A 26,831-nucleotide genomic window follows, 5' to 3' on the forward strand; every position below is an offset into this window, starting at 1 on the left:
TCAGCAGCTGGCATCTTTGGGCAGATGCTGGGGCACCAGGGCCCTAGGAGGTCTGCACTGGAACCTCACCCCCGAGACGCATGCCAGCCATGCCCCCACCTGCTCTCCGCCCCCTGGTGCCGGAGCATGAAGCTCTGCCATTGGCACCAGATAGCTGGATCCAGCATCTCTCTGAGGCTACAATATCCTGGAGTGATATGTCGAGGAAATTAAAATGGCAGTTCAGAGCCAGTTTTTCTGGTACTGCTCAGAGCACTTCACAGAGTGGTTGCTTCACTACCACCACCAGGTAGGTCCACAAGGGCCCACCAACTGAGGACATTCAACCAGGACAGCCTCGAATCTGAGGCTGGCTGAGCGACCAATCTTTACCTGAGAAGGGGGCCTTTATATGAGTGGGGAGCCTCAGACCTAGAGGACGAATGTCCCCATCCCCCTTGGCCTCTGTGTCTGGCCCTCAGAACTCTCCCCAGGCCGCACTTCTCATTGGCTCTGCTTCATGCCCTCCTTGAGTGTCTTTGCCTGGTTGGAATGGGTCCTTGAACTCTGATCATCCCTCTTGCTTGCCTGCATGGGGAAGAGATGGGCGTTTTTGTGTGAGTATGTATGGAGGCTGACATTCTGAACAAAGGCAGAATTTAACAGGGGCAGCAGAAACTAGGGACTACTGGAGAGGCAGGGACTGAACAATAACACACCTCCCCTAATGCAGCACTCATTTGCCACCTAATAATATACCTCTAAGTCTTGTAAGAACACGCTCTCCTCCTCCACACTTATGGCATGAGCCAGATATGTATCAAGAAAAACAGCCTTTTCCACTGCGGTTTGATGCTCCCTGTTTTCTGTGGAACAAGGGCTTGTAGATGGGGCTGCAAAATTAAAAACAAACACAGCTATTATACCTTCAGACATTTCACAGATGAAAATGGAGACATTTATAACCCAGGTCACCTCATTTCCGCTGGTGGCAAAGATGGGTGTTTCCCATTCTCATCCTGGAATGCCCTCTGTGAACAAGGCCATGTACTATATGATCACATACTGTTAGTCCATGATTATATAATGTTATTCTAGTTAGAATTCAGGTTGGGTGGGGGAGGTGGGGGAGGTCACCACCACCTTCGCCGGGGGAAATGGAGTCAAGGAATATATGGAAGCAACAGTTGAAGAAAAGGTAGACCTTTCTACCAATTTTCCCGAAAAAGGTGTTAAGTTACTCAGCCTGTCATTTCCTGGATCCTTTAAAAAAAAATGTTACATCGGCCACTTTTGAGTCCTCAGGTGTGGAGGTTGATCTTAGGCACAAATTGCTTATTTTTCTTAGCAGATTAGCAATTTCACATTTGAGTTATTTTAGAACTCTCACGTGGATGCCATTTGGATGCAGTGATTAGTTGATAATGCCTAGAACTCCAAATTTCACCACCACGATTTGTCTCAGTTTCTCAGTCTTACTTAATGAGAAAGTTAGTTCAGGTGCAGGTTAGTTCAGGTTCTGTCCCACATCTTCTGTTATGAAGACAGATGCAAATAATTCATTCAGATTTTCTGCAATCTCATTATTCTCCTTTAGCACACCTCTGACTCTCTTGTCCAAAAGTCCACTCACCTTGTAACACAGTCCTCTGCAGCTTTACTCACACGTAAGCCCAGCTAAATTCAATGGGGTATACACCCATATAAGTGTGGATAAGATTTCAGCCTTTATGGGCTTGTGTATTCACTAGAGTCAAGATGCACAGAACATAGAGGTATGATAGAGATGCCCCTGGAGTTTCCAAAAAAGTTCAAAGGATCATTTTTCAGTATAAGTATGATTAAACTGAAAAAGCAGAACAACACAAGTAACAAATGTAAAACAAGAATTTTTTTTTAAAAAAAAGCAAATGAAGCTGTGGCAAATTTTTCATGATCTGCTTTAAAAATTTATTTTAGGAATCTTTCCACTTAGAATTCAGAAGGAATAGGATGCAGCACAGAGCTAGCCAGAGAAATTATTACACACATACACACAGCCCAATCTTAGCCATAGTTTCAGAATGCAACTTGGGCTGTGCTAGAGAGTTAAAAATAATTTAAAATGAATTTACTAAGTCAGGACTGTTCACACTAGTCAGACACCTATATTTAGGTATGATCTGCTTCCTGCTTTGATATCTGATCCCTCAACTTTATTTTAATTCTGGTCGGTGTCATCCTGATATTCATTAATATTTCTAAATTGGCAGTTAAACTATTTGGGGTGCTGAGCTTGCTGAATCAAAGCACAGCACTTTGCAACATCGCTCTTTGAAAACCATTCAGAATGTGTTCAGTTGCAAAGTCCAAACTCAGCCTGCACCAGGTGACTTTTCATGCTGATGCTTCTGGACCAAAACACAAGGTTTGCAGAGCCAGAAGTGCTTAACCAGAGTGCTTGACAAGATCTGAGAATACTTTGCAGATGATTATGGTAGCCATTGTTAAATCTGAGCTGCTAGATAGCTCACATGTATTGTTTTGCAAGCAAAGGTTGCTGGAAATGCGTAGCTCAAAGTTTACAGAATAAAGTCATAAAGATTTAATCTATTAATCAACATTGACATAGGGCAAGATGAAGCCTGTTTTGTGCCTAGCAGTTATCTAGAAATATCATCAAAATACAAATGTTAAAACACTGCAATTTTCTTGGAACAGGTTGACCAAACAGTGAAAACATTCATGGCAGGGACGGAACCTAAATCTCCCTCACTTTCAGTTTGGCAGGTCTGTTAATTTAGTTGCTCATGCATTTGCTTTGTGGAGAATCATGTGGACACACAAAGCTTCATTATACTGAGTAAAAGTGTTGGTTTCTTTAGCCCAGTTTTTAGAGTGGTCAAGTGGGAAACTGGACAGGACTCCTGAATCATCATCTTCATCATCGTTGTTGTTGTTGTCATGTATTAAATCTATATACCATCCTTCATCCAAAGATTGCAAGGTGGTTTACAGTATAAAAAATGTCAGAAACAGCAACTTGTACCCCATGTTCCATGCCACTGATGCCCTGCTCATAGTCATAGTGTGTGTGTGGAAGTTAGCAGTTAATTCCAACCTTCATGTTCAGTGTCTTGCATGCAGAAGGTCCCCAGCACCTTCCGGTAGAGCTGGGAGAGAACCATGGTTTGCATCCTAGACTGCCAGTCAGTTTAGAAAATATTGAGCCAGATGGAGCAATGGTCTGACCTAGTATAAGGCAGCTTCCCATGTTCCTTTGGTCAGAGGCTGTGCTCCTCTGACTGCCATCAGCTTGGGGCAATGAATAAACGAGGGCTGTTTATTTGGGGTCCTGGAGGCATCTGATTGCGCACTAGAGGAAACAGGATACTGCATTGGTAAATGGACCATCCAGTGATGCAACTAGATTATTTTAGACCCTGGAGGTAGTGTTCTTATGAGCGTCTCCTTTATAGAAAACCATGGGCATGGGGAGGCACACAACATTTCCCTCCCATTCCAACCACGGTTCCATGCTTTGCATCTGCATCTACATTCTTGATAGGTTCAAACAAAAACCAAGCAAACAGAACAGCTTGCCAATCCTGTAGTTTGTTCAGGGTGCTGAGAGCTGTTGTTGTCGTCGTTTAGTCGTTTAGTTGTGTCCGACTCTTCATGACCCCATGGACCAGAGCACGCCAGGCACTTCTGTCTTCCACTGCCTCCCGCAGTTTGGTCAGACTCATGCTGGTAGCTTCGAGAACACTGTCCAACCATCTCGTCCCCTTCTCCTTGTGCGCTCCATCTTTCCCAACATCAGGGTCTTTTCCAGGGAGTCTTCTCTTCTCATGAAGTGGCCAAAGTCTTGGAGCCTCAGCTTCACGATCTTTCCTTCCAGTGAGCACTCAGGGCTGATTTCCTTCAGAATGGATAGGTTTGATCTTCTTGCAGTCCATGGGACTCTCAAGAGTCTCCTCCAGCACCATAATGAGAGCTGTTAGAAGGCTCCTATTTCCCTGAGAGAGCTGCAGGTCCCAGAGATCCTTGGGAAAAGGGGTTAACTGTTAAAGCATCTTGAGAAAGGTAACTTTGTAGGAGGAAAAGGAGGGTTTCTTAACAACTTTCAGCACCCTCAGTGAACCACAGCTCCCAGAATTCTCCAGGGGAAGCCATGCCCTTTCAGAATAGTATCATGGCACTTTTAAATGCATGGTGTGAATGTGGCCTCTCCTCACTTCGACGCCACCCCTGAAATGACTGCTCTCTCTGGTGCGATCAAGGCAGCCCCTGGCAAAGGGGCCAAGCTAAACATGGTGTGCAGCTCCCAACCTGCTTATTACTGAATGGTTTCATTAAGATGGTTTTGGGTGGTTGAGGGAGTGGTGGCATTTTCAGGACCTGGATTGCCCTCCTACACGGCGGAAGTAGCAACCCTGCCCTGCAGGCATTGCAGCCAGGCACTTCTCCAGTGAAGGCATGGGGTGTAGCTCCGATCTGTTGTGGCTTTGGCATTGAGGTCGGCTCTAGAATTTCATGGAGACTGTTCCACTGACTAATTGCTCCCAGCCAGTTCGCAGACAGTAAGTGTGCTTAATGCTCGGTAATGCTTAGAGGAAGACAGCAGGTTACGGATTCCTGCGGGAGGAGGGTGGCGGACGTCAGTGGCCTTTAGAAACAGAGCGGAGAATTGCAGCGTTATGTAATTGGCCCATTATTTACAAATTAATTGAACCTGTGATTGTTTAATTGGTCATGTGATTTTTGAAAGGCGGGGTGAGGTGAGGGGGGAGAGAAATTGGCTGCCCTTGTGTGAGGAAGGAAGCGAGCTCCTATATAATTAGCCTGAAACTATGCAATTAAATTCTTATTAATACCCTCAAACAGCAGGGACCATTCAGGCCTTTAATTAGTGATTAACATGAGACAGGGAGAGATTGAGCTGTAACAAAAACTGGCTCGTGGTTGCAGCACAAGTTTTTAGCTGCTCTTCCTCCCCTCGACTTGGGAGGGAAAGGGAAGAATATGCAAACGACATGCTTCGTGGTGGAAGATCAAGCGCAGTCATGTTGAGGAAAGGATCTGAGGGAGACATGCCAACCCTACCGCGTAGGCTGCTTGTTTTCTTCTGCAATCTGCCTTGGGATTTAATTTGCTCTTGGATGCTGACAGTCGGGTCTGGTGGTCTAGAGCAGGTACCTTTTTCAGACACAAGGGCCATAGTGCCCTCTGAGAAAGGTTCATGAGGGTCACACATGCCAGTGGTGGGCAGGGCCCAGGGATGCCAACTTGAATAAAATATTTGAGGGGGCAGGTAAGTCACACCCCACATAATCTTATCACATGATGCAGTGCACACACATCATTTGAATGGCAATGCCCATCAACTTTTGGGGGGCCTGCCCCCCTCAAATATTTTATCGGTGTGGCTGAAGACCCCTCAGCCCCTAGGCGTTGGCTCCTATGGTAGGGCCAGAGGCAAATGATGCATCTTCAGAAATAGGGACTAACATTTAAATGGGAAGATAATGCACCTTGCCATAAGTGAGGGAGAGAGCAGGACCAGGTGACCTGTGTGTCTTGATTGAGCTGCTCTCTGGGTGCAACAAGGTCCTTTCCTGCTCTCCCTTCTTATGGATCTTTATATTTAAGCCATACTTGGACCAGGCAGCCATTCAAGCAGAGATGTTGCTTGCTTACGACTCCCATCAGCTCCTACCTGTACCACCAATAGTCAGGGATGCTCAAAGATCGGCAGCATCTGCTGCGTGCAGGTTTTCCACCTTTGAAACGGAGAACTGTGGTCTGTAAAGAAGGAGACATGATCAACCTAATTCTGCCCTTCATTTTTATTTGTTAAGGTTTTTTGCCCATATCATTTGCAATTGTAGCTGGTCTTTGCAAAACCATCCATCTTCTATGCACCAGCTGAATTCTTGAAAGGATACGTGTGTACATTGCATTCTCTCCAGGGTCTCATTAGGCCTCGATTTCCAAAAATTTCCTAGTGGTATTAATATCTATCCACATGCTAGAGCAGGAAAGTTATTTTTCTGCTACTGGCTTTACCCCAACCTTGGGAGTGATCTTTCAAAAAACAGACAGCCGAACAAAAAGCCTTTGACTTCACTGATGGCAGAATCTGGCTGCTTTGTGCTTCTTTTGAACAATGCCTCCCACATTGTTTGGCATTTACTAGATATCTTAAATACTTTGGCTTCGACACTGCTAGCTGCCACAGTGTTGCTCCCCAGGTGTTATCAATTGTATATGTGGTTTAGCAGTGGCAACCTTTTAATGGCCAGTGCAGCCACATACATGATGTGGACTATAATCTTTCCCCCCACCCCCATCAAAATTCATGGATTTAAAAGAGGGGGGGAATCTACTGTTTAATGATAGCAATTGTTGAGAGAACAACACAGTGGTTAATGACCAATATGATGCATGGAAACATATCTGCTGGATTAAACCAAAGGTCCATCCAGTCCAGGGGTTGTAGCACCTTTTCCAGTTTGAGGGCCACATTCCCTTCTGGGCAACTTTCTGAGGGCCACATTCTGGTGGGAGGAGCCAGAGGCAAAAGTGGGCAGAGCAATATGTGCAATTTTTACCTTTGTAGACTAGACTTGATTTTTACACATACCCCTCTCTCTTCTTATACAATAAGCAGTAATGAACATGTACATCCCAAGAAAGACTCCTCTTTCCCACTCCTTCCTAGTTTCACCTCCCTACATTACAATCAGGCCATTTTCAACTCATCACCTTCATCTTATTCAGGACACACAAGTGAGAGGGGGAAGCAATGTCCGAAAGCAACCGTTTCCATTCAGATCTGTCTCTCTGGCACAATCGGGATTGTTTCTGTTCCACTACAGTTCAGTTTCTGCCAAATACCGCAGTATTGATCTCTCACTCTCCTGTTAACATAATTTCAGAATTATTTACGTAAGTTACAAATTTAGCATAATTAATGATTTAATTATTCCCATGCCATTCATTTAAATGCAAACACAATTTAAACTGGAAGTAGGGGGTTTAACAATCACTTATTATTTGTGGACTGAAAACAACAACAACAACAACAACAACAACAACAACAACAACAATAACAACAACAACAACAACAACAACAACAACAACAACAACAACAACAACAAATGCCAATTGCCATTCGGTGGATTGATTTCCTTTCTAGACATCGGACCAATAAGGTAACATTGGCAATTTTCACTTCTGTTTCCATTTACTCCACCAACCTCAGTCTGCCCTCAGCCAACCCACATCTACCTGGAAACCCACCATCATCCCTACTAGTTCCAGTGGGCACCTGCCACCACTGCCTGTAGTTATGGGGCTCCCGCACATTTTGGAACCCAGAACCTCCACAAGTAAAGGAGGATTCCCTGCCTTAGACAGTCTCTCTTAAACACACAAAGGGCACTAAGGATGGGGATAGAGCTCGCACCCTCATGCATTCTCTCCCCTTCTTGCATATTCAGTTAAGGCTGAGGAATGCTTGAATAAGATTCCCATTGATAACCATTCATGAGAACTGGCCTCTGCATCTTGCATTGATGGTACTGTGGTTCCTTTGAGGGACTCAGGAGTTCATCCCTGGCTACTGTCGTTGTCTGAAAACAAGAGGGGGTGAGCGGAGTAGGCCATATGCAGAAGCTTAAGTAATTTTCTGGAACAGTTTCTTTCCCCTCTGGGAGAGAGTAGCAGCCAAAATGGAAAATATCTCCTGCACATGCAAAGGTTGCCAGTGCAAACCGAAACAGCGGGAGCTCTAGTTAGCTCTAAATACTTGTAGCTGTCCAGACGGAGTGGATCCAGAAAGTAAATTGGATATCTTTATTTCTGGCTTTATTTCTATTCCAGGCAGATCTGTATAATCTGTCTTCAAGAATCAGATGCACTCGTTTACTTTATCTGATCCGTGATCATTAACATGGAGCGGGGAGGCCTTAGATGAGCAGTAGAGTGTCTGATTTGTACACAGATGGTTCCAGGTCCAGTCCCCAGCACCTGCTGCTAAGGCTGAGAACAAATGCCCATCGGACACCCTGGAGACCCACTTCCTGGACAATCCTGAGCTAGATGGACCAATGGTCTGATTCAGTAGATGGCCACATCCTGGGTGTTAATATAGGTTATTATATTAATATACAGTCATACCTCATGTTACATCCACTTCATGTTACGTTCTTTCAGGTTATGTCTTGCAGCAACCCGTAAGTACCGGAAAGGGTTACTTCTGGGTTTCGCTGCTCATGCACGCGCAGAAGCACAAAATGATGTCATGCGCATGCGTAGAAGCGGCGAATCACAACCCGTGCGTGTGCAGACGCGCCGCTGCGGGTTGCGCTCTTTTCATGTTGTGAACGGACCTCCGGAACAGATCCTGTTCGCGACCAGAGGTACCACTGTATAAAAGTTGTGGATTCTAGCACAGTCTAGTTGCTTCCATATTCACCCTCGTTTACATGGTTTCATCTGTTCAAAGAGTAGCCATCAACATGTAAAAAGAAGGAGGGAATGCATCACTGAACAAGAGGATGGAAGCTTGCCTAAAAGTTATTCTCTTTTATGGGTACGTGCAAATTTAGTAAGGAGGATTTTGATGAGGGGACCTGTGTGTACCTGCTGTCCTGGTGCTGCTCCCTGTTGATAGGTGACTTCAAGGTCCCTCCAAATATTTATCTTTAAACTGGACTTGGACAACAATTCATGTGGTGGACACCTCCAAGCAGAGGACTGTCCTCGTAAAGTGCTTGTCTTTCTTTTCTAACAGATGATAAGTCTAGGAGGTGCAGGGACTCCAAGGTTTAAGAATTACTTGACGACATAGAAATATCTTGTTCCGGTAAAGGTTTATGTGATTGTGATGTGGTCTCTTCATTGGGACTTTGCAGGAACAGAATCTTAGGCTAGATACTCCTTTGGTCTGGGAGGAAGCTAAGTACAGAAAGAACCATGGCTCAGTGGTGTCAGGGCACCTCTCTTGCATGCAGATGACCCCCAGTTCAATGCCTTGTCTCTCCAGTTAAAAGGATGAGGTTATAGGGGGTGACTGGAAGACCTCTGTCTGTGACCCTGGAGAGTTTTCGTCAAACAGAGTAGACAATACTGAGCTATATGGACAAATGGCCTTACCTGGTATGAGGCAGCACCTTCCTTCCAACATTGCAGTGTTGGTGCAACTGCAATGGTCTCCTGTTGCTTAGGTGCTGCTCTGAGTAGTTTTAAGCCTCTCTTTGGCCTCTGGCCTTGCTAAGCTAAACTGTTACTGATGAAGTCAGAGGCAATGAGACAAGCCTGGGCAATTATTTACCCATGCTTCCTTCCCATCTCACCTCTTCACCTCTGATGAATAGTCCTTGAGGGCTTCCCTAACAAAGGGAGCAGAATGCGGAACGTCCTGTACATGGGAACTTCAGGTCAGGAGGAGGGATGTGCCAGCTGCCGCTCCCCAAGCAAGCAAGCCAGCCATCAGTGGGGCCAGCGTGGTGTAGTGGTTAGGGAGTCAGACTTGGACCTGGGAGACCAGGGTTCAAATCCCCACTGAGCCATGAAGCTCTCTGACCATGAGCCAGTCAGTGCCTCTCAGTCTAACCTACTTCACAGGGTTCTTGTGAAGATCAAGTAGGGGAGGGAGAAAACCGTGTAAATCAGTGGTGAGCCACAAGTGCCAGTGGGAATGGACACATCTGTCTATTTCGGTTTCTGTCAGCTTCTCATTTTTCCAGCCTTAAGTTCTGTTTGCCACATTTCTGCATCAGTTTGCTATTTTTTTTCAGTTCTCATGAAAATTCACCAGCGTTCAGTTCTCATGAAAATTCACCAGGGAAAATTCACATTTCCCCTAATATACACATTTTAGAATGCAATTTTCCTAAAGTTCATTTCTGCAAGCAATTTTCACCTAATACAATGCATGTTTGTATGTTATTTTTAGGAATGTATACATTCTGATGCACACCTTCCCCTAATATGTGTGGTTTGTACACATTTTGCGGGTGGAGAATAGCAGCGCAAAATTCAGAGAAGTACAAATTTCAGAGGGTTGTGGCATTTCAGTTCATGTATCGTCTTGGGAAGTCTGATTAGGTGAGTCCGCATTAAAAATCTGAAATGAGCCAAGTATCTGTGAATGACACTGTTATCTCTTCCCAATCAAGCTCTCCCTATTTAAATCCAGGCCCATTAAAAGGTAGGCATGGAACCTCGCCCAAGCCAGAGCTAAAGAGGCCACTTACACATCGCCCAAAAATGCATCACCAAAAGGAAAACAGGACGAAAGAAGACAGAGATTTGCATAAAAATTGCACATGCTAATTGAAGTTTATAGTTGCAAACTGAGAACTGTTGAGTTGTAACCAACTAAGCCCTTCTCAGAGTAAACCCCTTAAAATTAATAGACCCGTGTTAGTCATGCCCATTAATTTCAGTGGGTCTATGCTGAGTAGGAATAACACGAGATACAACCTGCTTTCTGTAAGTTAAATAGAAATGCAATTCGGCTTACCATAGTGGGGAAGATGGTGGCCTACAGTATGTACCTGCTCACTCTGTTGTCCAGGTTGTACTACCTGTAGATGGGCAATGTGTTGCTTTGTCCTCCTTCTTGGACACGTGTTAGTGGCTGCAACATACCTTAATGGTCTGAGATCTGGGTCAACTCTAGGGGACCCTGTTTTGCATCCTCTCCTTTGTTAAACCTTCACACTCTGCCCCATAACTTTTACTTGGTCAAATTTAGGAGCTGGTGGAGCTGCCCTTCTAATGCCTTGCAATGTGTTGGTCTGAGGCATTTTGGGAAAGTAAAATGGCGGCCTCAATCAGTTTCCCACAATGCCCCAGAGGAGTCACGGGGGGAATTTAAATGGTGGCTCCAGCATGCCCCGGTTCTCAGTGGAGTCCCTGAAAAGGGTGACCCAGGGCAGGCATCACCAAGAGCAGAGTGTTGGCAAGCCCTGGCCACAACCTGGTTGCTGCCGCCAACTCAGGATTGAATCCCCTTGTGCACCAATTTAAGAGAATTTATTGTCATGTTCTTTCTGATTTGCCTCATGGGTTTTACGGAGGTGTTTTTTATATATACGGGCAGGTGGGTGGGTGCACTATGAAAATATGTTTATTGTTATTGTCCTGGCAAATCTTGCTCTGTAGTTAGGATGGAGCAAAGGCTCTTGGGAAGGGATACGGGGAACGCTGCTCTTAGCCAGCGTGAAGCTATTTGAGCTCCCGGAGTCTTCCCCCATGTGCTTCGGAGCTGTTTGATCTTCAAGGGGTTCCCCATGCCCCGGCCCTCCCCACTTTCTTCTGTTACAAAGAGAAACAGCGAGGTCTGCAAAGCACGCCAGGATGCCTGGTGGAGAGGGGGCAGTGAGTTAGCCGAGAGGAAATTTCATGCAAATGATAAGCAGGCCCAGCAGTTAAATCTTGGGCTGACACATTAATGAATTTCACAGCACGCCTGGAAAAACTCTCACCCTGGCCAGGACTCGTTCAGGGAAGGGAGGAATAAGGGCAGGGGCCGCAAGGGCAGCGGATGGCAGCGGGGTATAGCCAGGGGGAACCTTGTTCCCATTATCTTTTTGTGATTATGTTGAACAGGAGCTGGCAGTATGTTTTCCCTTTAAAAGAAGAAGAAGAAAAAAGTTTGCACACAAGAATTCTGTCCCCCGCCTCCCAACTTTGGTTTCTGTGGTTAATGGGGAGAGGGACCAGGGGTGCAGAAGGAGGGAGAAGGAAGCAAAATGAGTTTAGCAGCTTTTTCTGTTGCTGCTGCTACCGCTGCCTCTCTCCCCACACTGCCCCCCCCCCCAATTTCATAACCTGGTCGCAGCTGGTACAATTCGTGCTCCTTAATAGCTCTGGCAGTGAGTAGCAGAGAGAATGTCCCTGCAGCCCCCCGGCTCAGTTCAAGGTGGGTGGTCTTCTCACGGGCACTGGGCAGGGGCGTTGGATGGAATAGGTATTGCATGGGGGAGATGCAGGAGTCAACATGAGTGGAGTGACCATTTTCTCCCCATTTTATTTTTGGTTATGGGGAGAAGGATGTGTCAAGATAGAGGTGTATAAAATGAAGGCCGGTGCAGAGGAAGTGTATAAGAGAGGAGCTTTTCCCCTTCTAAAAGTTGTTTCCGATGTTGATCCTACTCAGAGTAGACCCATTGAAATCAATGGATATAACTAACTTGGGCCCATGAATTTCAGTGGATGTCATCTGATTAGAACTTAGTTAGGTACAACCCTGAGTGTTTCCTATCAGTGAAATTTTGGTGGCCTGTGATGGGTTAGAATAAGGATAGTTTTAATCAATGTAATAAATTTATGATTTTTTTCTTTTTAACATAAAGACTCGATTCAGATGCCCCATCCCAACAATGCATTAAGACATCAGGCACTTGTGCCTTGGAGTTCTGCGCTCCTTTATTCCCTTCCTCTCACACTCTATAGTTTCCCTCCCTCACTTTCTGGTTGGCGATAACCATAGTTTACTGTGATGTCAAAATAGAGCAAACCATGGTTACTACAAATGGTAGATTTATTTATTTATTATTACGTGTATATCCAACTTTTCCTTCAATGAGCTTAATGTGGCATACGTTGTTCTCTTCCCCATTTTATCCTCACAACAACCCTGTGAGTTCGGTTAGGCTGTGAGAATATGACTGGGTGAAAGTCACCCGGTGAGCTTCATGACTATGTGGGGATTTGAACCCTGGTCCTGATCCAGCCCCTGAACCACTACACCACACTGACTTATTGGGAACCATGGCCTTCACTGGGATGCCAAGATTGGGCTGGAGGCAAATGGTGGGCCACAGAAGCCATAATTTGCTCAGTTGGGACATAACAGCAAATTGAGGAGCTGACTTGTATGACAGAGAAGAGGAGAGTGAGTGGGTCTTTCAGATCTTTCTTTGACCTGTCTCATCTCTTCTTTGCACAGCCTGCAACTGCAATCTCCATGCCCGTCGCTGCCGTTTCAACATGGAGCTCTACAAACTCTCGGGACGGAAGAGTGGGGGCGTCTGCCTGAATTGTCGCCACAACACTGCTGGGCGACACTGCCATTACTGCAAAGAGGGCTTCTACCGAGACATGAGCAAATCCATCACTGACAGAAAAGCCTGCAAAGGTAAGGAACAAGAACATCTCCCAACCTTCCCTGTGAGAAAGGACGAGGTTAAGTCCCTTAGGAGTTTGCCAGTTTACTTAGTTATGGCTGGCAACCATTAGGACTGGTACGGCTGAAGTCAGGGAGCCTAGACAGGACATGTGGTGCCAGGGACAATGACAGGCCGAGTCAGCTCCCCTAGTTTTGTCCTCTGCCTCCCTGCTGAGTTCTGCAAAGACCACACTGAGGCTCAGGAGGAGGCAGCTGACTGACTGGTCCATCCCTGGGCCAGATGTAAGAAGGCAGGTATGTGAGGGCTGGCTGGGATCAGACTGAGGTTGGTGGGGAATTTGCGCTAATGGGAAATAAAAATGTACTGTTGTTAATGATAATAATAATAATAATTTATTATTTATACCCCGCCCATCTGGCTGGGCTTCCCTAGCCACTCTGGGCGGCTTCCAAAAAAAATATTAAAATGCTGTAATACATCAAACATTAAAAGCTTCCCTAAACAGGGCTGCCTTCAGATGTCTTCTAATGATAGTTGTGAAGGTCAAATTACATTGAGAAACACACCCCAAAGAGCGAAGTAGTGAGCCCAGTGCCTCAACCAAACCCGATAATCGCTGCTTTACAATCCAGTTTAATTAATTTCAGAATGGACGTTTGAGTTCCTATCCAAAGGTGAAGGAGACGCACTTCCTAGTTTGGCGCTTCTCTCAGGCAAGAAACCATGGCTCTGTCAGCACTGAATAATTCCTTCCCCCGTCATGGTTTATTTATACTAATCTGGAGTCTGGGTTTAAATGAGAAGCAGGCTTCTTGCATGCATCATCAGCTTTTAACCCACAGTATAGCTTATCTCTGGGTTAATGTGTATCCACCGCAATTAGCATTTCTTTTCTTCATTCAGGCTTCTCAGCATCCTCTTTCAAAATATATATCTTTCTGGAATGCTTGTTAGAACAGCTGAAAGGTGCATCCAGAACCATGGTAGCTGTTTATTTTATTTACTTATTTATTCCATGTACAGTGGTACCTCAGGTTAAGTACTTAATTCGTTCCGGAGGTCTGTTCTTAACCTGAAACTGTTCTTAACCTGAAGCACCACTTTAGCTAATGGGGCCTCCTGCTGCCGCCGCACTGCCAGAGCCCGATTTCTGTTCTTATCCTGAAGCAAAGTTCTTAACCTGAAGCACTATTTCTGGGTTAGCGGAGTGTGTAACCTGAAGCATATGTAACTTGAAGCGTATGTAACCCTAGGTACCACTATATAGCCCATCTTTTCATCCAAGGAACTTAAGGTGTTCCCTTCCTCCTCAATTAATGCCCACAATAGCCCTGTGGAGTAGGCTGGGCTGAGAGGCAGTGGCGGACCGTGGTCACTCAGTGACATTCATGACTGAGTGGAGATTTCAACCCTGGTGTCCCAGGTTCTAGTTTCTCACTCTAACCACTACACTACACTGGCTCTCAAGGATGGTTTTGCACTCAGGGACCTTCTGGATGGGCAGGTGTATTCTGCAACATGCAGTTGGCACAATAATAGTGCACTAGTGGTGGGTTTATACTAGGCTGTCCACAGAATATTATTATTATTATTATTATTATTATTATTATTATTATTATTATTAGCTACCCTTCATCTGAAGTTACCATATTATTGCAATGTGATAAAGAGGAGTACTCTTTTCTGTTGCCCTAAATGCACTGAGATGTGATTGAACATGTTTATTGGACTCTCATTCGGGCTTTAGACCTGGTTTTGGAACAGAAATTGCCACAGTCACTCCCTGCTGAAAGAGAGATTGGGGACTGCAGCCCCATTGCTCCTCTTGGACATCCCAGTGGCCTTTTGAAACAATCAGCCATGCCCTCCTTGTGCCTAGCATGGGAGGTGGGTGTCCTGCATTGCGCTATCTTCTGTCTGTACTCGGATGGATGACTCCAGAAGGTGATGCTGGGGAATGTTTCTCTGTCTCTTGCAATTTACACTAGAGTGGTACCTCGGTTTATGAACTTAATCCATTCCGGAAGTCCATTCTTAAACCAAAACCGTTCTTAAACAGAGGTGCACTTTCCCTAATGAGGCCTCCCGCCGCCGGTGCCCCTCCACTGTTCATATTCCATTCTTAGACCGAGGTATAGTTCTCAAACCAAGACACTATTTCTGGTTTTGCAGAGTTTGTAAACCAAATCGTTCTGAAACCAGACTGTTCTTAAACCGAGGTACCACTGTACAGGGTTCCTCGGAACTCTGTTTTGGCTCCCACACTATTGGATATCTACATGAAGCCACTGAGAGGTTCTTCAGAGGCATAGCCTGAGGTGTCACCAATACACAGATGACAGCCAGATCTACATCTCCCTTTCATCTTGCTCAGGTGAGGCCCTTGGCACAGTAAAGTACTGGATGAGGGCCAATAAACTGAGACTCAGTCCAAGCATGACAGGTATTATTAGTGGATAGTTCATCTGCCCAGTTAGGTGATGTTCAGCTGAAAGGAGCTTACATTCTCTCAAAACCAGCAGGCTCACGGTTTGGAATCTTCTATCATGATTGGTTTGAGGCTCAGGTAGCCTTGGTGGCTCAGATGATGTTTTATCAGGCTCAGCCGATAGGTAGATCTACGAACTACAACCTCGCCATGCAACAGTTATGCAGAATCTAGCAAGCACTTGGTAGTATTATTGCTTGGGTTATGCATGAGGTTCCTTTGAAAATGGACTTGAAAACTCAACTGGGCCATGGGGATTGGTAAATACAGTGGAGGCTGGCCCATTGGAATGAATGAGGCACTGCCCCACCGGCCTCATTCTGGCCTCTGCCAGCTCCCACTTGCCTGCCTTCTTTCTCAACCAGTCCAGGGGGTAGCATAGGCTGTCTCAACTTCCTCCTCCTTAGTCTCAGTATTGGCCTTCTAGAACTTAGTAGGAAGGAGGAGGATGGGGTCAACACTAGAATTATTTGACTCTGCCACTCTGCCTCTCATTGGCTCTGACTCCTACTGTCGGTCTCCCTGCCTACTTCCCTACCAGTCCCACTGGGCATCAGTGTGGTGAAGGCGGGGGCTTTCTGGTGCTGGCTCCCTATTTGTGCAATGCCATCCACAGAGATGCTGGCTTGGTGCCCACTCTATGGACTTTTAGGGGATGAGGCGAATATCTTTGTATACTTCCAGGCCTTCTAATTTACAACAGGAATTTGGCATTTTAAAACTCTCGCACCAATTTATTTTCCCCTTGCTGTTATTACTCTGCTTTTAAATTGATTGTATGCTGTTCTGGTTGCGCTGACTTTTATGTGTTAATTTGCACTGTTTATAGCTTTTTCAATTGTTTTCATTTTTTTTTATATATTGTTTTGTTTTTTTAATGACTTTATAAACTGCCAGAGGATTGTGTTAATGGGCGGTATAGCAATATAATTAAATAATATTTAATAAACTGAAAAGCTAATATTATGTCCTCTTTAAAAATATCAAAAGTTTCCCAGCACCAATAAGAAGGGGAAGTGAAATATTTAATTTAGGGGCAGGGTGGGGTGAGGGAGGAGATTCAGTAAAGCACTCTATTGGTGCAATCCTGTGGATATTTACTCTTTCAGTGGGACTTGCTTCTTAGGAAGTATGTTAGGATTACAGCCATATAGTGAAATGCTGTGCATTTAAAGCAAGTTCAAGACTTTACACAGAAATATTTTTTTATTAAAATACTTGCAATACCATATCAATAGCCTGCACTCCATTAGCATTATTCAAACTTAGGAAACATAAAAGCACTGAAGATGTTTAACCTCCTCACTCCCCTTGCCAATAATTGCAATTTTGATTCAGAGATTTGACTGGCATTGCACCCATCCCAGATGACCAACTTGACTTGTCTTGTGTTCGTTCATTATGTTACTAATTAATTCTATGAGCATCACATTTCTAAAAATAGGGGGGAAATTCCATGGAAAAAGAGTGCAATGGTTCTGACAACAATTTTCCAACCCACACCACTGCTGTCAGAGCCGGGCCATGTGCAGCTGGACCAGGAAGCAGACTTGGGGCGCGTGTTCTCCAACCCAAAAGTCCTTATTTGAGCCAAGAGTGTTTCCGGCGAGAAAGTTTCCTCTCTTCACTGTCACAATGAGGTGGCTGAGATTCCACAGCTTATTAGTGGAGGGTCCATGTCTCTCTTTCAGTGTTTGTGTTTACTATGAATGGCCAAAGTGGTACCCAACATCTGGAGGGCCACAGGTTAGTCTCCCATAAGCTCTGCATATGAACAAGCTCTCTCACATTGCTGAAAGGACCCTGACTAGCATCAAATCTCCAGCGGGTGGGAAAGAAGCCTTACTTCTCCCCCTCCCTCCAGAAAGCCTTCCTCCCTGAAGCTGCTATTTGTGTCCAAAGGGACACTTCCATTAATGCCAGTTAATGCCCTGGAGGGAGTGGCCAGTTTTCATCAGGATGATGGCTGCAAGGTATGTGTATTAATTTTCCCCTCCTCAACCTGTTGCAGTCCACAAAAAGTTCCATATGATAAAAGGTAAAGGGACCCCTGTCCATTAGGTCCAGTTGTGACCGACTCTGGGGTTACGGCACTCATCTCGCTTTATTGTGCTGAGGGAGCCGGCATACAGCTTCCGGGTCATGTAGCCAGCATGACTAAGCCGCTTCTGGTGAACCAGAGCAGTGCACGGAAACGCCGTTTACCTTCCCGCCGGAGCGGTACCTATTTATCTATTTGCACTTTGAAGTGCTTTCAAACTGCTAGGTTGGCAGGAGCAGGGACCAAGCAATGAGAGCTCACCCCGTCGCAGGGATTCGAACCGCCAACCTTCTGATCGGCAAGTCCTAGGCTCTGCGGTTTAACCCACAGCGCCACCCACATCCATATGAATAAAGCATTTTAAAAAATAAATAAATGGGGGGGCAGCAGTGAAGCAAGTGAACAGTTAGAGGGGGGGTTTGCTCTCAGCATGCATAGGGAAAGAGCAATGATGGCTGATGCTCACGTTTTCCGTTTGCATTTTCAGTCTCGCACTCTACATTTTCTCTCGTCTCCCAAGACAAAACGTGAATTTTCAACATTCAAAGCACGACTGTATGCAAAAGAGCATTTCAGTCATAGGCTGTTGTTTTTAAATGCTCTTAGTGTATAAGCATTGACCCTTAGTCGGATTTTGTAGGATTGGGGTGGGTGGTGCGGCGGCGTTATTTTTGCAGTAACCGAATATATTTTAGTTTATGGATGTTTTGCACCTGGAAGAAATTCTCTGGCAGGTCATAACAGTCTGTAGCTGAGACGTAGCCTGGGCCAAAAGGAGCTGCACACTTTCTCTTTGAAGAAGTGCCTTGCGCTGGCTGCAGTGGAAACCCCTTTCCCTCTCTGCCTGATTGCATTACCTAGAAAAATCCCGACCTGCCCTCGGGGTTTAGATGGAACGTGGATGATGCAGCGAGGAGAAACTTCACAGTTTTAACAAGCGCCTCATAAAGCTGAAGGCAGAGCTGGCAGACGGTGTGTAGCAGGGGTCTGGCACAGCCAGGCGAGCGAGCCAAGCCTCCCAGCCAGGTCATTAGGAAATAGGGAGCTAATCATTTTTAATCACCCAAGCAGCTGAGTTGGCAAGGCGTCCCATTCATGTGTGCCTCGCTTCTACACTGTCCCGTCTCCCCGTAGCCTGAAGAGTTCACACTCTTTCCCCCGAGCGACCGCGTGCTTTTTGTAGCCTCGCCATGGCAGCTGCGTTGGAAACAAGCAGGTTCTGACATTCCAGGAGCTGCCTGGGACGGGTTGGGTGATGGGTTATGAAAAGCAGGGTGGGTGAGTCTCCAGCAGGAAATTGCCATGGGGAAGGGTGGAATATGGCAGTCCAACACATGAGCTGCTTGAGTACAGATGGTCAAATCTGCTGATTCCAGATTCTCCTTTTTCTAGTCTTGGTCCTCTGCATTTCTGCATCAGTTTGCAAACTTTTTTTGATGTGGCACCCCACCTGCCCCCATCACCTCTAGTGCCAGCAGAGAAGCCGGCACCAAATTCAGGCAAGGTGTGCCAATTTCTAGCAAGATGTCCCTGAGACCTTGCGCAATTTTGGTGAGCTATCACTAGAAATCGGGGCAACCTCACCCAGAAAATCAGTGCTGATGCTGACACCACTTCTCCAATGCTGGTGGAGATGGCACAGGCAGCAGGGGCAGGGCAGAATGAGGTGAAATGGGACACCCCACCCCACCCCTGCTTCCACTCCGCCTTCACTTCAAGCCCTGGCTCAGAGTGAGCTCCTGATAATTCCTGTGAAGTTGATTCAACTGACATCATGCACTTGACCTGCCTGGGACAAGTGGGAGAGAGTTTTGGCTATGGCCTGCCAGGTGAATCCAGTGTCTGATCCCAGCTGCAGGAGGGGTCAAGCAGGTGGTCATTCTCAGCCCTACCTGGAGGTGGTGGCTAAAGCTCGAACCTTTTGTAACAAAGGCATGTGCTCTACCATGGAAATGTGTCCTTTCTCCATTTGGAAAACCATTTGGTTTTGCCACGGCCTTTCAACTTATGGTAACAAGCATTCAGGTTTTTCCACTGGTGGTGCTAATGTTGTGGAATGGCCTCCCTGATGAAATATGAGAGGCCCCATCCGTGTTGTCAGTGTTTCTTAACCATTTTAATTTTCATGCTTTTAAATTGTCTTTTTTATTTTTTATTTTGATTGAGGATATTTTAACGCCCAAATGGATTCTTTTATTGGTTATTTTAATTAGGTAAACTACTGAGAAGCCATTTTGGCAGACAAGCGCTATATAAATTAATAAATTAGCATTAATTAATTAGTTAATTTGGGGTGAAACAGATCTTCCTGAGATTTCAGAGAACTCTTAAGAAAAGAAACCCAGGTTTACCTCTCCCTGCTGAGAATTCTTGGAACAAACCTGGAGGAAGTAAGCCCATTCTGAGTGAAGATGAAGAGAAGGCGGGTAGTCTTTGGTCATGAATTCAATTTGGTTCTCATTTAAAAGTGAGCCCTCTTAATTTGCATTCTCCAAAACAATTTGCGAACCGAAACAAAGACACCCTTTGAGATTCACCCTTCTTCAAATTTTGCAATGCAGTTCTTCAGCCAAGTAATGTGTACAAAAATCCATATGCTAGGTGTGTAATTATGCATATATTCATGAACATAACATACAAAAATGCACTGTTAGGGGAAGGTGCTCTGCAAATATGAGTATATTGGGCAAAACTGAGTACAAAATGTGTATGTTCAGAGAGATTTGCACGGAAATGCTGATGAATTTTCATGAGGACTAAAAAAAAACCCCTGAGACTCACTAACTGATGTGAGGAATTGAATTTAAGATTGGGAGAATGAGAAACTGAGAGAAAGTGGAACTCACAGAATTGCCCATTCCTACTTCCTCTCCCCCACCCCACCCCTTTGGACCCATTCTACTTTGGAGAGAAAGAGAGAGATGCATAGCTATCTACTTGCAAAGAGGATTTTTCGCCCCCTCCCCTGACTTTTCCTGACTGCTTGGACAATGCTGCCATAGCCATTGTGCTTTCAACCTAGTTTTTCATTCCCACTTTCTTCATTGTTGAGGTCTAATCTGAGCCGGGCAGCTACGCCGGGCATCTTCCTACCATCCGCAGGCACCCCGGCCATTGCGAAGCCCAGCCTGCTGTGCTGATCCCCCTTCCTTAGACCCGCCGTGTTTCCTGGAGAGCAGCTGGGAGGGAGACATGTGCCCTGAATCTTGCAACCCAGCACAAAAGTGGCAGGGCAGGCAGTGAACTTGTCAGCTTGTGGTTTCTCAAAAAAACCCTGAGTCATTTCCTCTGTGGGGCTGGGAAGGGAGTTGCTGGAAGCCTGGAACCACGGCGGCTGTGAAATTTCCCCTTCCCTCTTTCCCTTCCTCTGCTTGCACTTTCTCTCTCTCTCCTCCCCCCCCTCACCTTTCAGAGGATCCATTCTCTCCCCCATGCTTTTTACCATCTACATGAAGCCACTGGGAGAGATCCTCAGGGGGTTTGGGCTAAGTGTTCAGCAATATGGGGATGATACCCAGCTCTACCTTTCCTTCAAATCGGAACCAGTGAAGGCAGTGAAGGTCCTGTGTGAGTGTCTGGAAGTGGTTGGCGGATGGACGGTGGCTGACAGATGGAGTCTGAATCCTGACAAGACAGAAATATTGCCTTTGGGGGACAGTGGGTGGGTTGTTGTGAGGGAGTCCCTGGTCCCAAACGGGGTCACTGTGCTCCTGAAGGACCAGGTGCGCAGACTGGGAGTCATTTTGGACTCACAGCTGTCCATGGAGACGCAGGTCACTTTTGTGTCCAGGGCAGCTGTCTACCAGCTCCACCTGGTACGCAGGCTGAGCCCTGCTCGTGGACTGTCTTGCCAGAGTGGTGCATGCTCTAGTTGTCTCCCACTTGGACCAATGCAATGTGCTCTATGTGGGCCCACCTTTGAAGGTAATCCAGAAACTACAATTAATCCAGAATGCGGCAGCTAGACTGGTGACTGGGAGTGGCTGCTGGGACCATATAACACTGGTCCGAAATGACCTTGGCTCCTAGTACGTTTCCAAGCACAATTCAAAGTGATGCTGCTGACTTTTAAAGCCCTAAATGACCTCAGCCCAGCATATCTGAAGGAGCATCTCCACCACCATCGCTCAAGCTGGACACTGAGGTCCTCCTCCAAGGGTCTTCTGCTGGTTCCCTCACTGAAAGAAACGAAGTTACAGGGAACCAGGCAGAAGGCCTTTTCAGTCGTGGCACCTGTGGAATGCCCTCCCTTCAGATGTCAAGGAGATAAAGAACTACACAACTTTTAGAAGACATCTGAAGGCAGTCCTGTATTGGGAGGTTTTTAATGTTTGATGTTTTTATTATTTAGAAATGCTATAAGCCACCCACAGTGGCTGGGGAAACCCAGCCAGATGGGCGGGGTATAAATAAAGTAGTAGCTCCCCACTATAAACTCTTCATTCACCAACCCCTTCCCTCCCTTGCTTTTGTGTAATGGAGGCTGGTCCTATTAGAGCAAATGGGGCACTGCAGCACCTAGTTATACTATGGAACTTACACCCAAAGGAAACAGCGAGAGCCACCAACTTGGATGGCTTTAAAAGAGGATTGGACAAATTCATGGATCATAAGGCTACCATGATGGCTATGCCTATCGTGGTTGGAAACAGTAATGCTTCTGGGAGCCACAAAATGGAGGAGTGATCTTGGGTGTGCTTGCAGGTTTCCCACAGGTACCTGGTTGGCCACTGCAACAACAGGATTCTGGACTAGGTGGGCCATTGGCCTGATCCAACGGGCTTTTCTCATGCTCTTATGTATTGCCCCACTGGCCTCAGCCAGTCCCTACCTGCCTGCCTCCTTGCAACAAGTCTAGGGGATGGCACTGCCTATTAGCTTTCTTCTCCGTCTCCGTGTTGCCCTTGTACAACTTCACAATGTAGAGAAAAGTAGAACTAGTGGTCTTTGCCTGCCTTTGTCTCTGGCTCCACCTACTGTTGGGCTCCCTGCCTTTCGCCCCACCAGTCTTAATGGATGCCAACCACTGCTGCTTTTATGTACTTGGTTTACCTGCAGGTAAATAGTGGCTATGGATGGATAAATCAGTCAGTTTTGGTTTCCCTCAAATTCTCATTTTCCCAGTTCACTCCATTTCTGCGTCTGTTTGAATTTTTTGTGTGTGCTAGTGAAAACTAACCATTTTAGTGTACATTTGCCCTCACTGCTTAATGCAATTTTGCCAAATATTTTTCAATGAACTTTCCCTAATGTAATGCATTTTTGTCTGTTGCTTGCACTAATATTTGCATTCCTCTAATGTACATATTCTTCTATATACCTTCCTCTAATATGCACATTTTTCTGTGCAAAATTCAGAAAAGTGTCCATTTTTTAAAAGATAGCTGCATCCCAGTTTGTGTGTTGTTTCAGGAAGTGCCGATTAGGTACTTCTAATTTCAGCCTGATCCCTGGAAGTGGGGAGGGAATGGAATTGGGTTGCAGGTAGCAAAGTGTAAACTTGAGAGACACAGAAGTCAGAGTAGTGGTACCTGGTTAGGATGGCCACTGACATGTTAACCCTGCCTCCCCCTAAAACAGGACAAAGGTGAGTGTAGATTTGCATAAAATGTACATGTGCTGATTTATATGTGTAGAAATCACCGCTATGATTGAACAGAAATACAATGCATTCTGCCATATTGGAGAAGATGAATGTGACGAGGCACCTGTGTCTTCCTGCTCAGTCAGCTGTCCAGGTACTCATGATGGATGGGCAGCTTCAAGGTACCTGCAGCTCTCACTTCTTAGAATTCTTTATCTTTAAACCAGATTTGACCCAGACAGCCCTTCGAACAGAGAATGGTCCTCTGCCTTCTGGCAGATCCAGACCTTAGTACTGTAGCTCCCAGGCTTCCTGGGTGTCTGACTTGGTGGTTCCAAGTCTGCCTGAGGTTCCGGAGAGACAACCGGGTAATTAGTTCAAACGAGCTATCTCTTTCTTATCTGCTATTGATAATTTGGGAGCAGGCCAAAGTTATTATCAAGCATCTCCCCCCGGTTATTGAGTCTGCCACATTTCAACTCCAGCAATGGGATGTCTTATCTATGTTGGCTATCTGTTCTCAAATATAGGCAGTCTTTTCCCTTGGCACGGTTTAACATTTTGCCTTCTAAGCTTTTAGAAGGCGGATATAACAATGTCCCGGCAAATGATAGATCCTGCCTGTGCAACAGGGATGAGGTGGAGACAGCCCTATGTCTTCTTTTTAACTGTACTTTTTACCAGGAGGCTAGAGAAGTTCTCATATACTGCCTTACGTGATTCCCCCCCACCCCAGGCTTCAAAATGTCTGGAGACGATTGTGCTCCAGTATTTTTATTATGGAGCAAGTTAACAACATGTAGAGATATTTCTTAAAGTCCAGTTTAAAGCCCGTGGCCCTCCAGATGTTGCTGGACTCCAGCACCCATCAGCCCCAGCCAATGAACAGCCAACGGTCAGCGATAATGGGAGTTGGAGTCCAACAACATATAGAAGGCCCCAGGTCCCCTACCTGGCTTAGGCCATCCATGATTGCCTCATGCAGCGCGTAGTTAAACCATGGAATTCACTTCCAAAGCAGGTAGTGAAGAAAATATGGCAATTAGCTTTGGTAGAAAAATTGACTAACAAATTGACTTAAGTTTCTGAAAAGTTTGAAATGAAAGGGCACATTTGCAGTGGATTGGTATACCTTTTATTATGTATACGGCTAAAGGGAATCAACAGAACCTCCTTTATGGCTAATGTACTTTTAAGCTGCAATGCGTTCATTCATTTGAGTAAGTGGCTGGAATTGTGTTGTTCTGGTAGTGCTGACTTCACAGTAATCTGTAATCTCATCTACTGGAAAGCGGGTGGGGTGATTTGGTTTGCTTCACTTTTTTAGTGATTGGTGGCACAATAAAACAATAAAAATAGGGGGAGGGGAAAGAGGATTGGACAGATTCCTTTCAGGATAAGGCTATCAGTGGCTACAGCAACTAGATATAGGATTCTGGGCTGGATATCTCATGGGCTTTATCCAGCAGAGCTCTTCATGCGTTCTTCCTGGATGTGGGTTAGTCAGATACATTCTGGTCCCAGCCATTTTCTGAATCAGTTATTTACCTTCCCACCCCCACCCCCATCTTTTTGGCACCACTGTAGCCAGGCGCAGTGGAAACAGAAGCTCTTGTCTCTTAGCTTATGTTCTTTGCTCGGGATTTAGGAGTCTTCCTAAGAGAGATCCTCTTTATCCTATGCCACACACGCACACGCAAGCTGCTGTTTGTGGGGAGGGGTGGCGGTGTCAAGGAATCCAGTCAGGGAGACTTCAGGGCTGTCTGTGCAGGAATATAGTCAAAGGGAAGGAGACTGGGCGCATTTCCACCCACCCACTCACTCCCCCAGCCCGACTCTGGCAGCCGTTCAGTCTTCTTTCCTTTGCAAGGAGAGCACTGAGAGATGCTCCCCCCCCCCACACCCTCTCTCCCTCAGATGAAAATATATTCTGGTTTCAAACTCTCTAATCTCTATTGCTGAAGCAGCAGCCAGGCGTCTGTTGAGGCAAGTCCTTCCTTTGAGATCTTCCCAGAATGTAAATGCAAAACATTAGGAAGTTACGAAGCATCTCAATTAAGAGGTGATACGACTGTGATGGATGGCCAAACCACAAACCAAGGCGGGACAGTGGTGTTTCGGCTGCCACTCTTTCTCTACCAGGATAAGCCAATCCTGAAGCCCTGGGCGACCGCTCATCACCTGCCTGCAGAGCCAGAGAAAGATGTTGGTGCCCTCTGCCCTGTTTAGCTCTTTTCTCTGTGGATCTCCAGTATTGCTCTCTATGAGCTCCTGGGTGCTGGCGAGGGTGCTGCTTGCTATTTTGTGGAAGCCTCAATGGAGACCCGAAGGTGAAGAAGTGATTGGAATCTGTAAACACAGCACGCAGGTGGTGCTGTCAGTCTTGCTGCACAGAAGGCTGCACTGGTCCAGCAAGAAGGTTTGGGAGGTTCAGAGGAGCCTCAATGGAGATCCCTCAAGAGGAAGAATGGGCAGCCTTTTGGGATTTGAGACCCATATCCTATTAGACCACCGGCTTTACTGAAAGGAATTACATACAACCAACTGGTCTGCTTCTGTCGATACAGCATTGAAAGAGTTGAGCATATTTTACCATACTGCTTATAGTATAAGGACATTTGTTCCTTATTCGTCACACCTATTTTAATCAAATTCCCAGGCGCACTAGATAATTTTTACACTTCCCTCCTTTTGTCAGACTCCACTAATGAAATCATCATCAATGTGGCAAAGTTCTGCGCCATCAGCATGCATTATTAGAAGATTAAACCTCTCTACCAACCACACTAGCATCCAAAAATTCATTCAAGTGTGATTGTGCGAGAACACATATCCTTGTTTTTTTGTCGTGCTGTTAATCCCAAACTGTCTTTTGCCTGTAAACTGTAAAATGGTATGTGCTTGGCTGTATTCTAGTGGCCAATCTGAGAGTGTAACCATAAAGATCAAGTGGAGGCAGAATGGTCAGGAGCCAGTGTGGTGTAGTGGTTAGAGTGTTGGACCAAGACCCAGGAGACCAGGGTTCAAATCCCCACTCAGTTATGAAGCTCATTGGGTGACCTTGAACCAGTTACTGTCTTGTAGCCCAACCCACTTCACAGAGTTGTTGTAAGGGTAAAAAGGGGAGGTGGAAAAGCATGTGTGAAGCCACCTTGATGGAAACATGAGATGTAAATCTAATAAATAAACACAAGTGTGACAAATGGGGCTAAATCAAAAGTGGGTCTCATAAATGGGTCTTTCATTCTTGGCCAAATAAGAAAGATTCAAGTCAGATAGCAAAGTGGCAATATTATTACTATTATTTATTCAATTTATATACTACCTGGAGAAAATGGACATCCCCATCCCTGCCCTGACTTGGTAAGTATCTAACTAGGATGCTTGCCAGGTCTATGTAAGGCAATTTGAGGACTGCGTCCATTGTCTTCTTATGGTCCACGCTACTGCTGCAGATGGGGTCGTGGTGATCCCCTGCTTCACCTCAGATGGTGTTTTGTAGGAGTAAAAGGGGAGAAAAATTGTTGCCTGTTTTATACATCTGCATAAACTGCTCATCAACCAAATGGCTCCCAGGATACTGAGTATATTTTAATCCTTGTCTGATCCTTG

At 45.7% G+C, this 26,831-nt stretch overlaps 1 protein-coding gene across 2 annotated transcripts in view; it reads left to right on the forward strand.

Moving 5' to 3' along the window:
• The window catches only part of NTN3 (netrin 3), a 117,177-nt gene that overhangs the window by 47,761 nt on the left and 42,585 nt on the right, over positions 1 to 26,831 (forward strand). For both annotated transcript variants that reach the window (XM_081839777.1, XM_081839778.1), the window contains one exon: positions 12,926 to 13,114. In XM_081839777.1, coding sequence (XP_081695903.1) covers positions 12,926 to 13,114 — 189 coding nt within the window. The remainder of the gene's footprint in view (positions 1 to 12,925; positions 13,115 to 26,831) is intronic.

This window comes from Podarcis erhardii (assembly GCF_964252035.2).
Source record: "Podarcis erhardii genome assembly, chromosome: 14".
NCBI classification, from domain to species: Eukaryota; Metazoa; Chordata; class Lepidosauria; order Squamata; family Lacertidae; genus Podarcis; species Podarcis erhardii.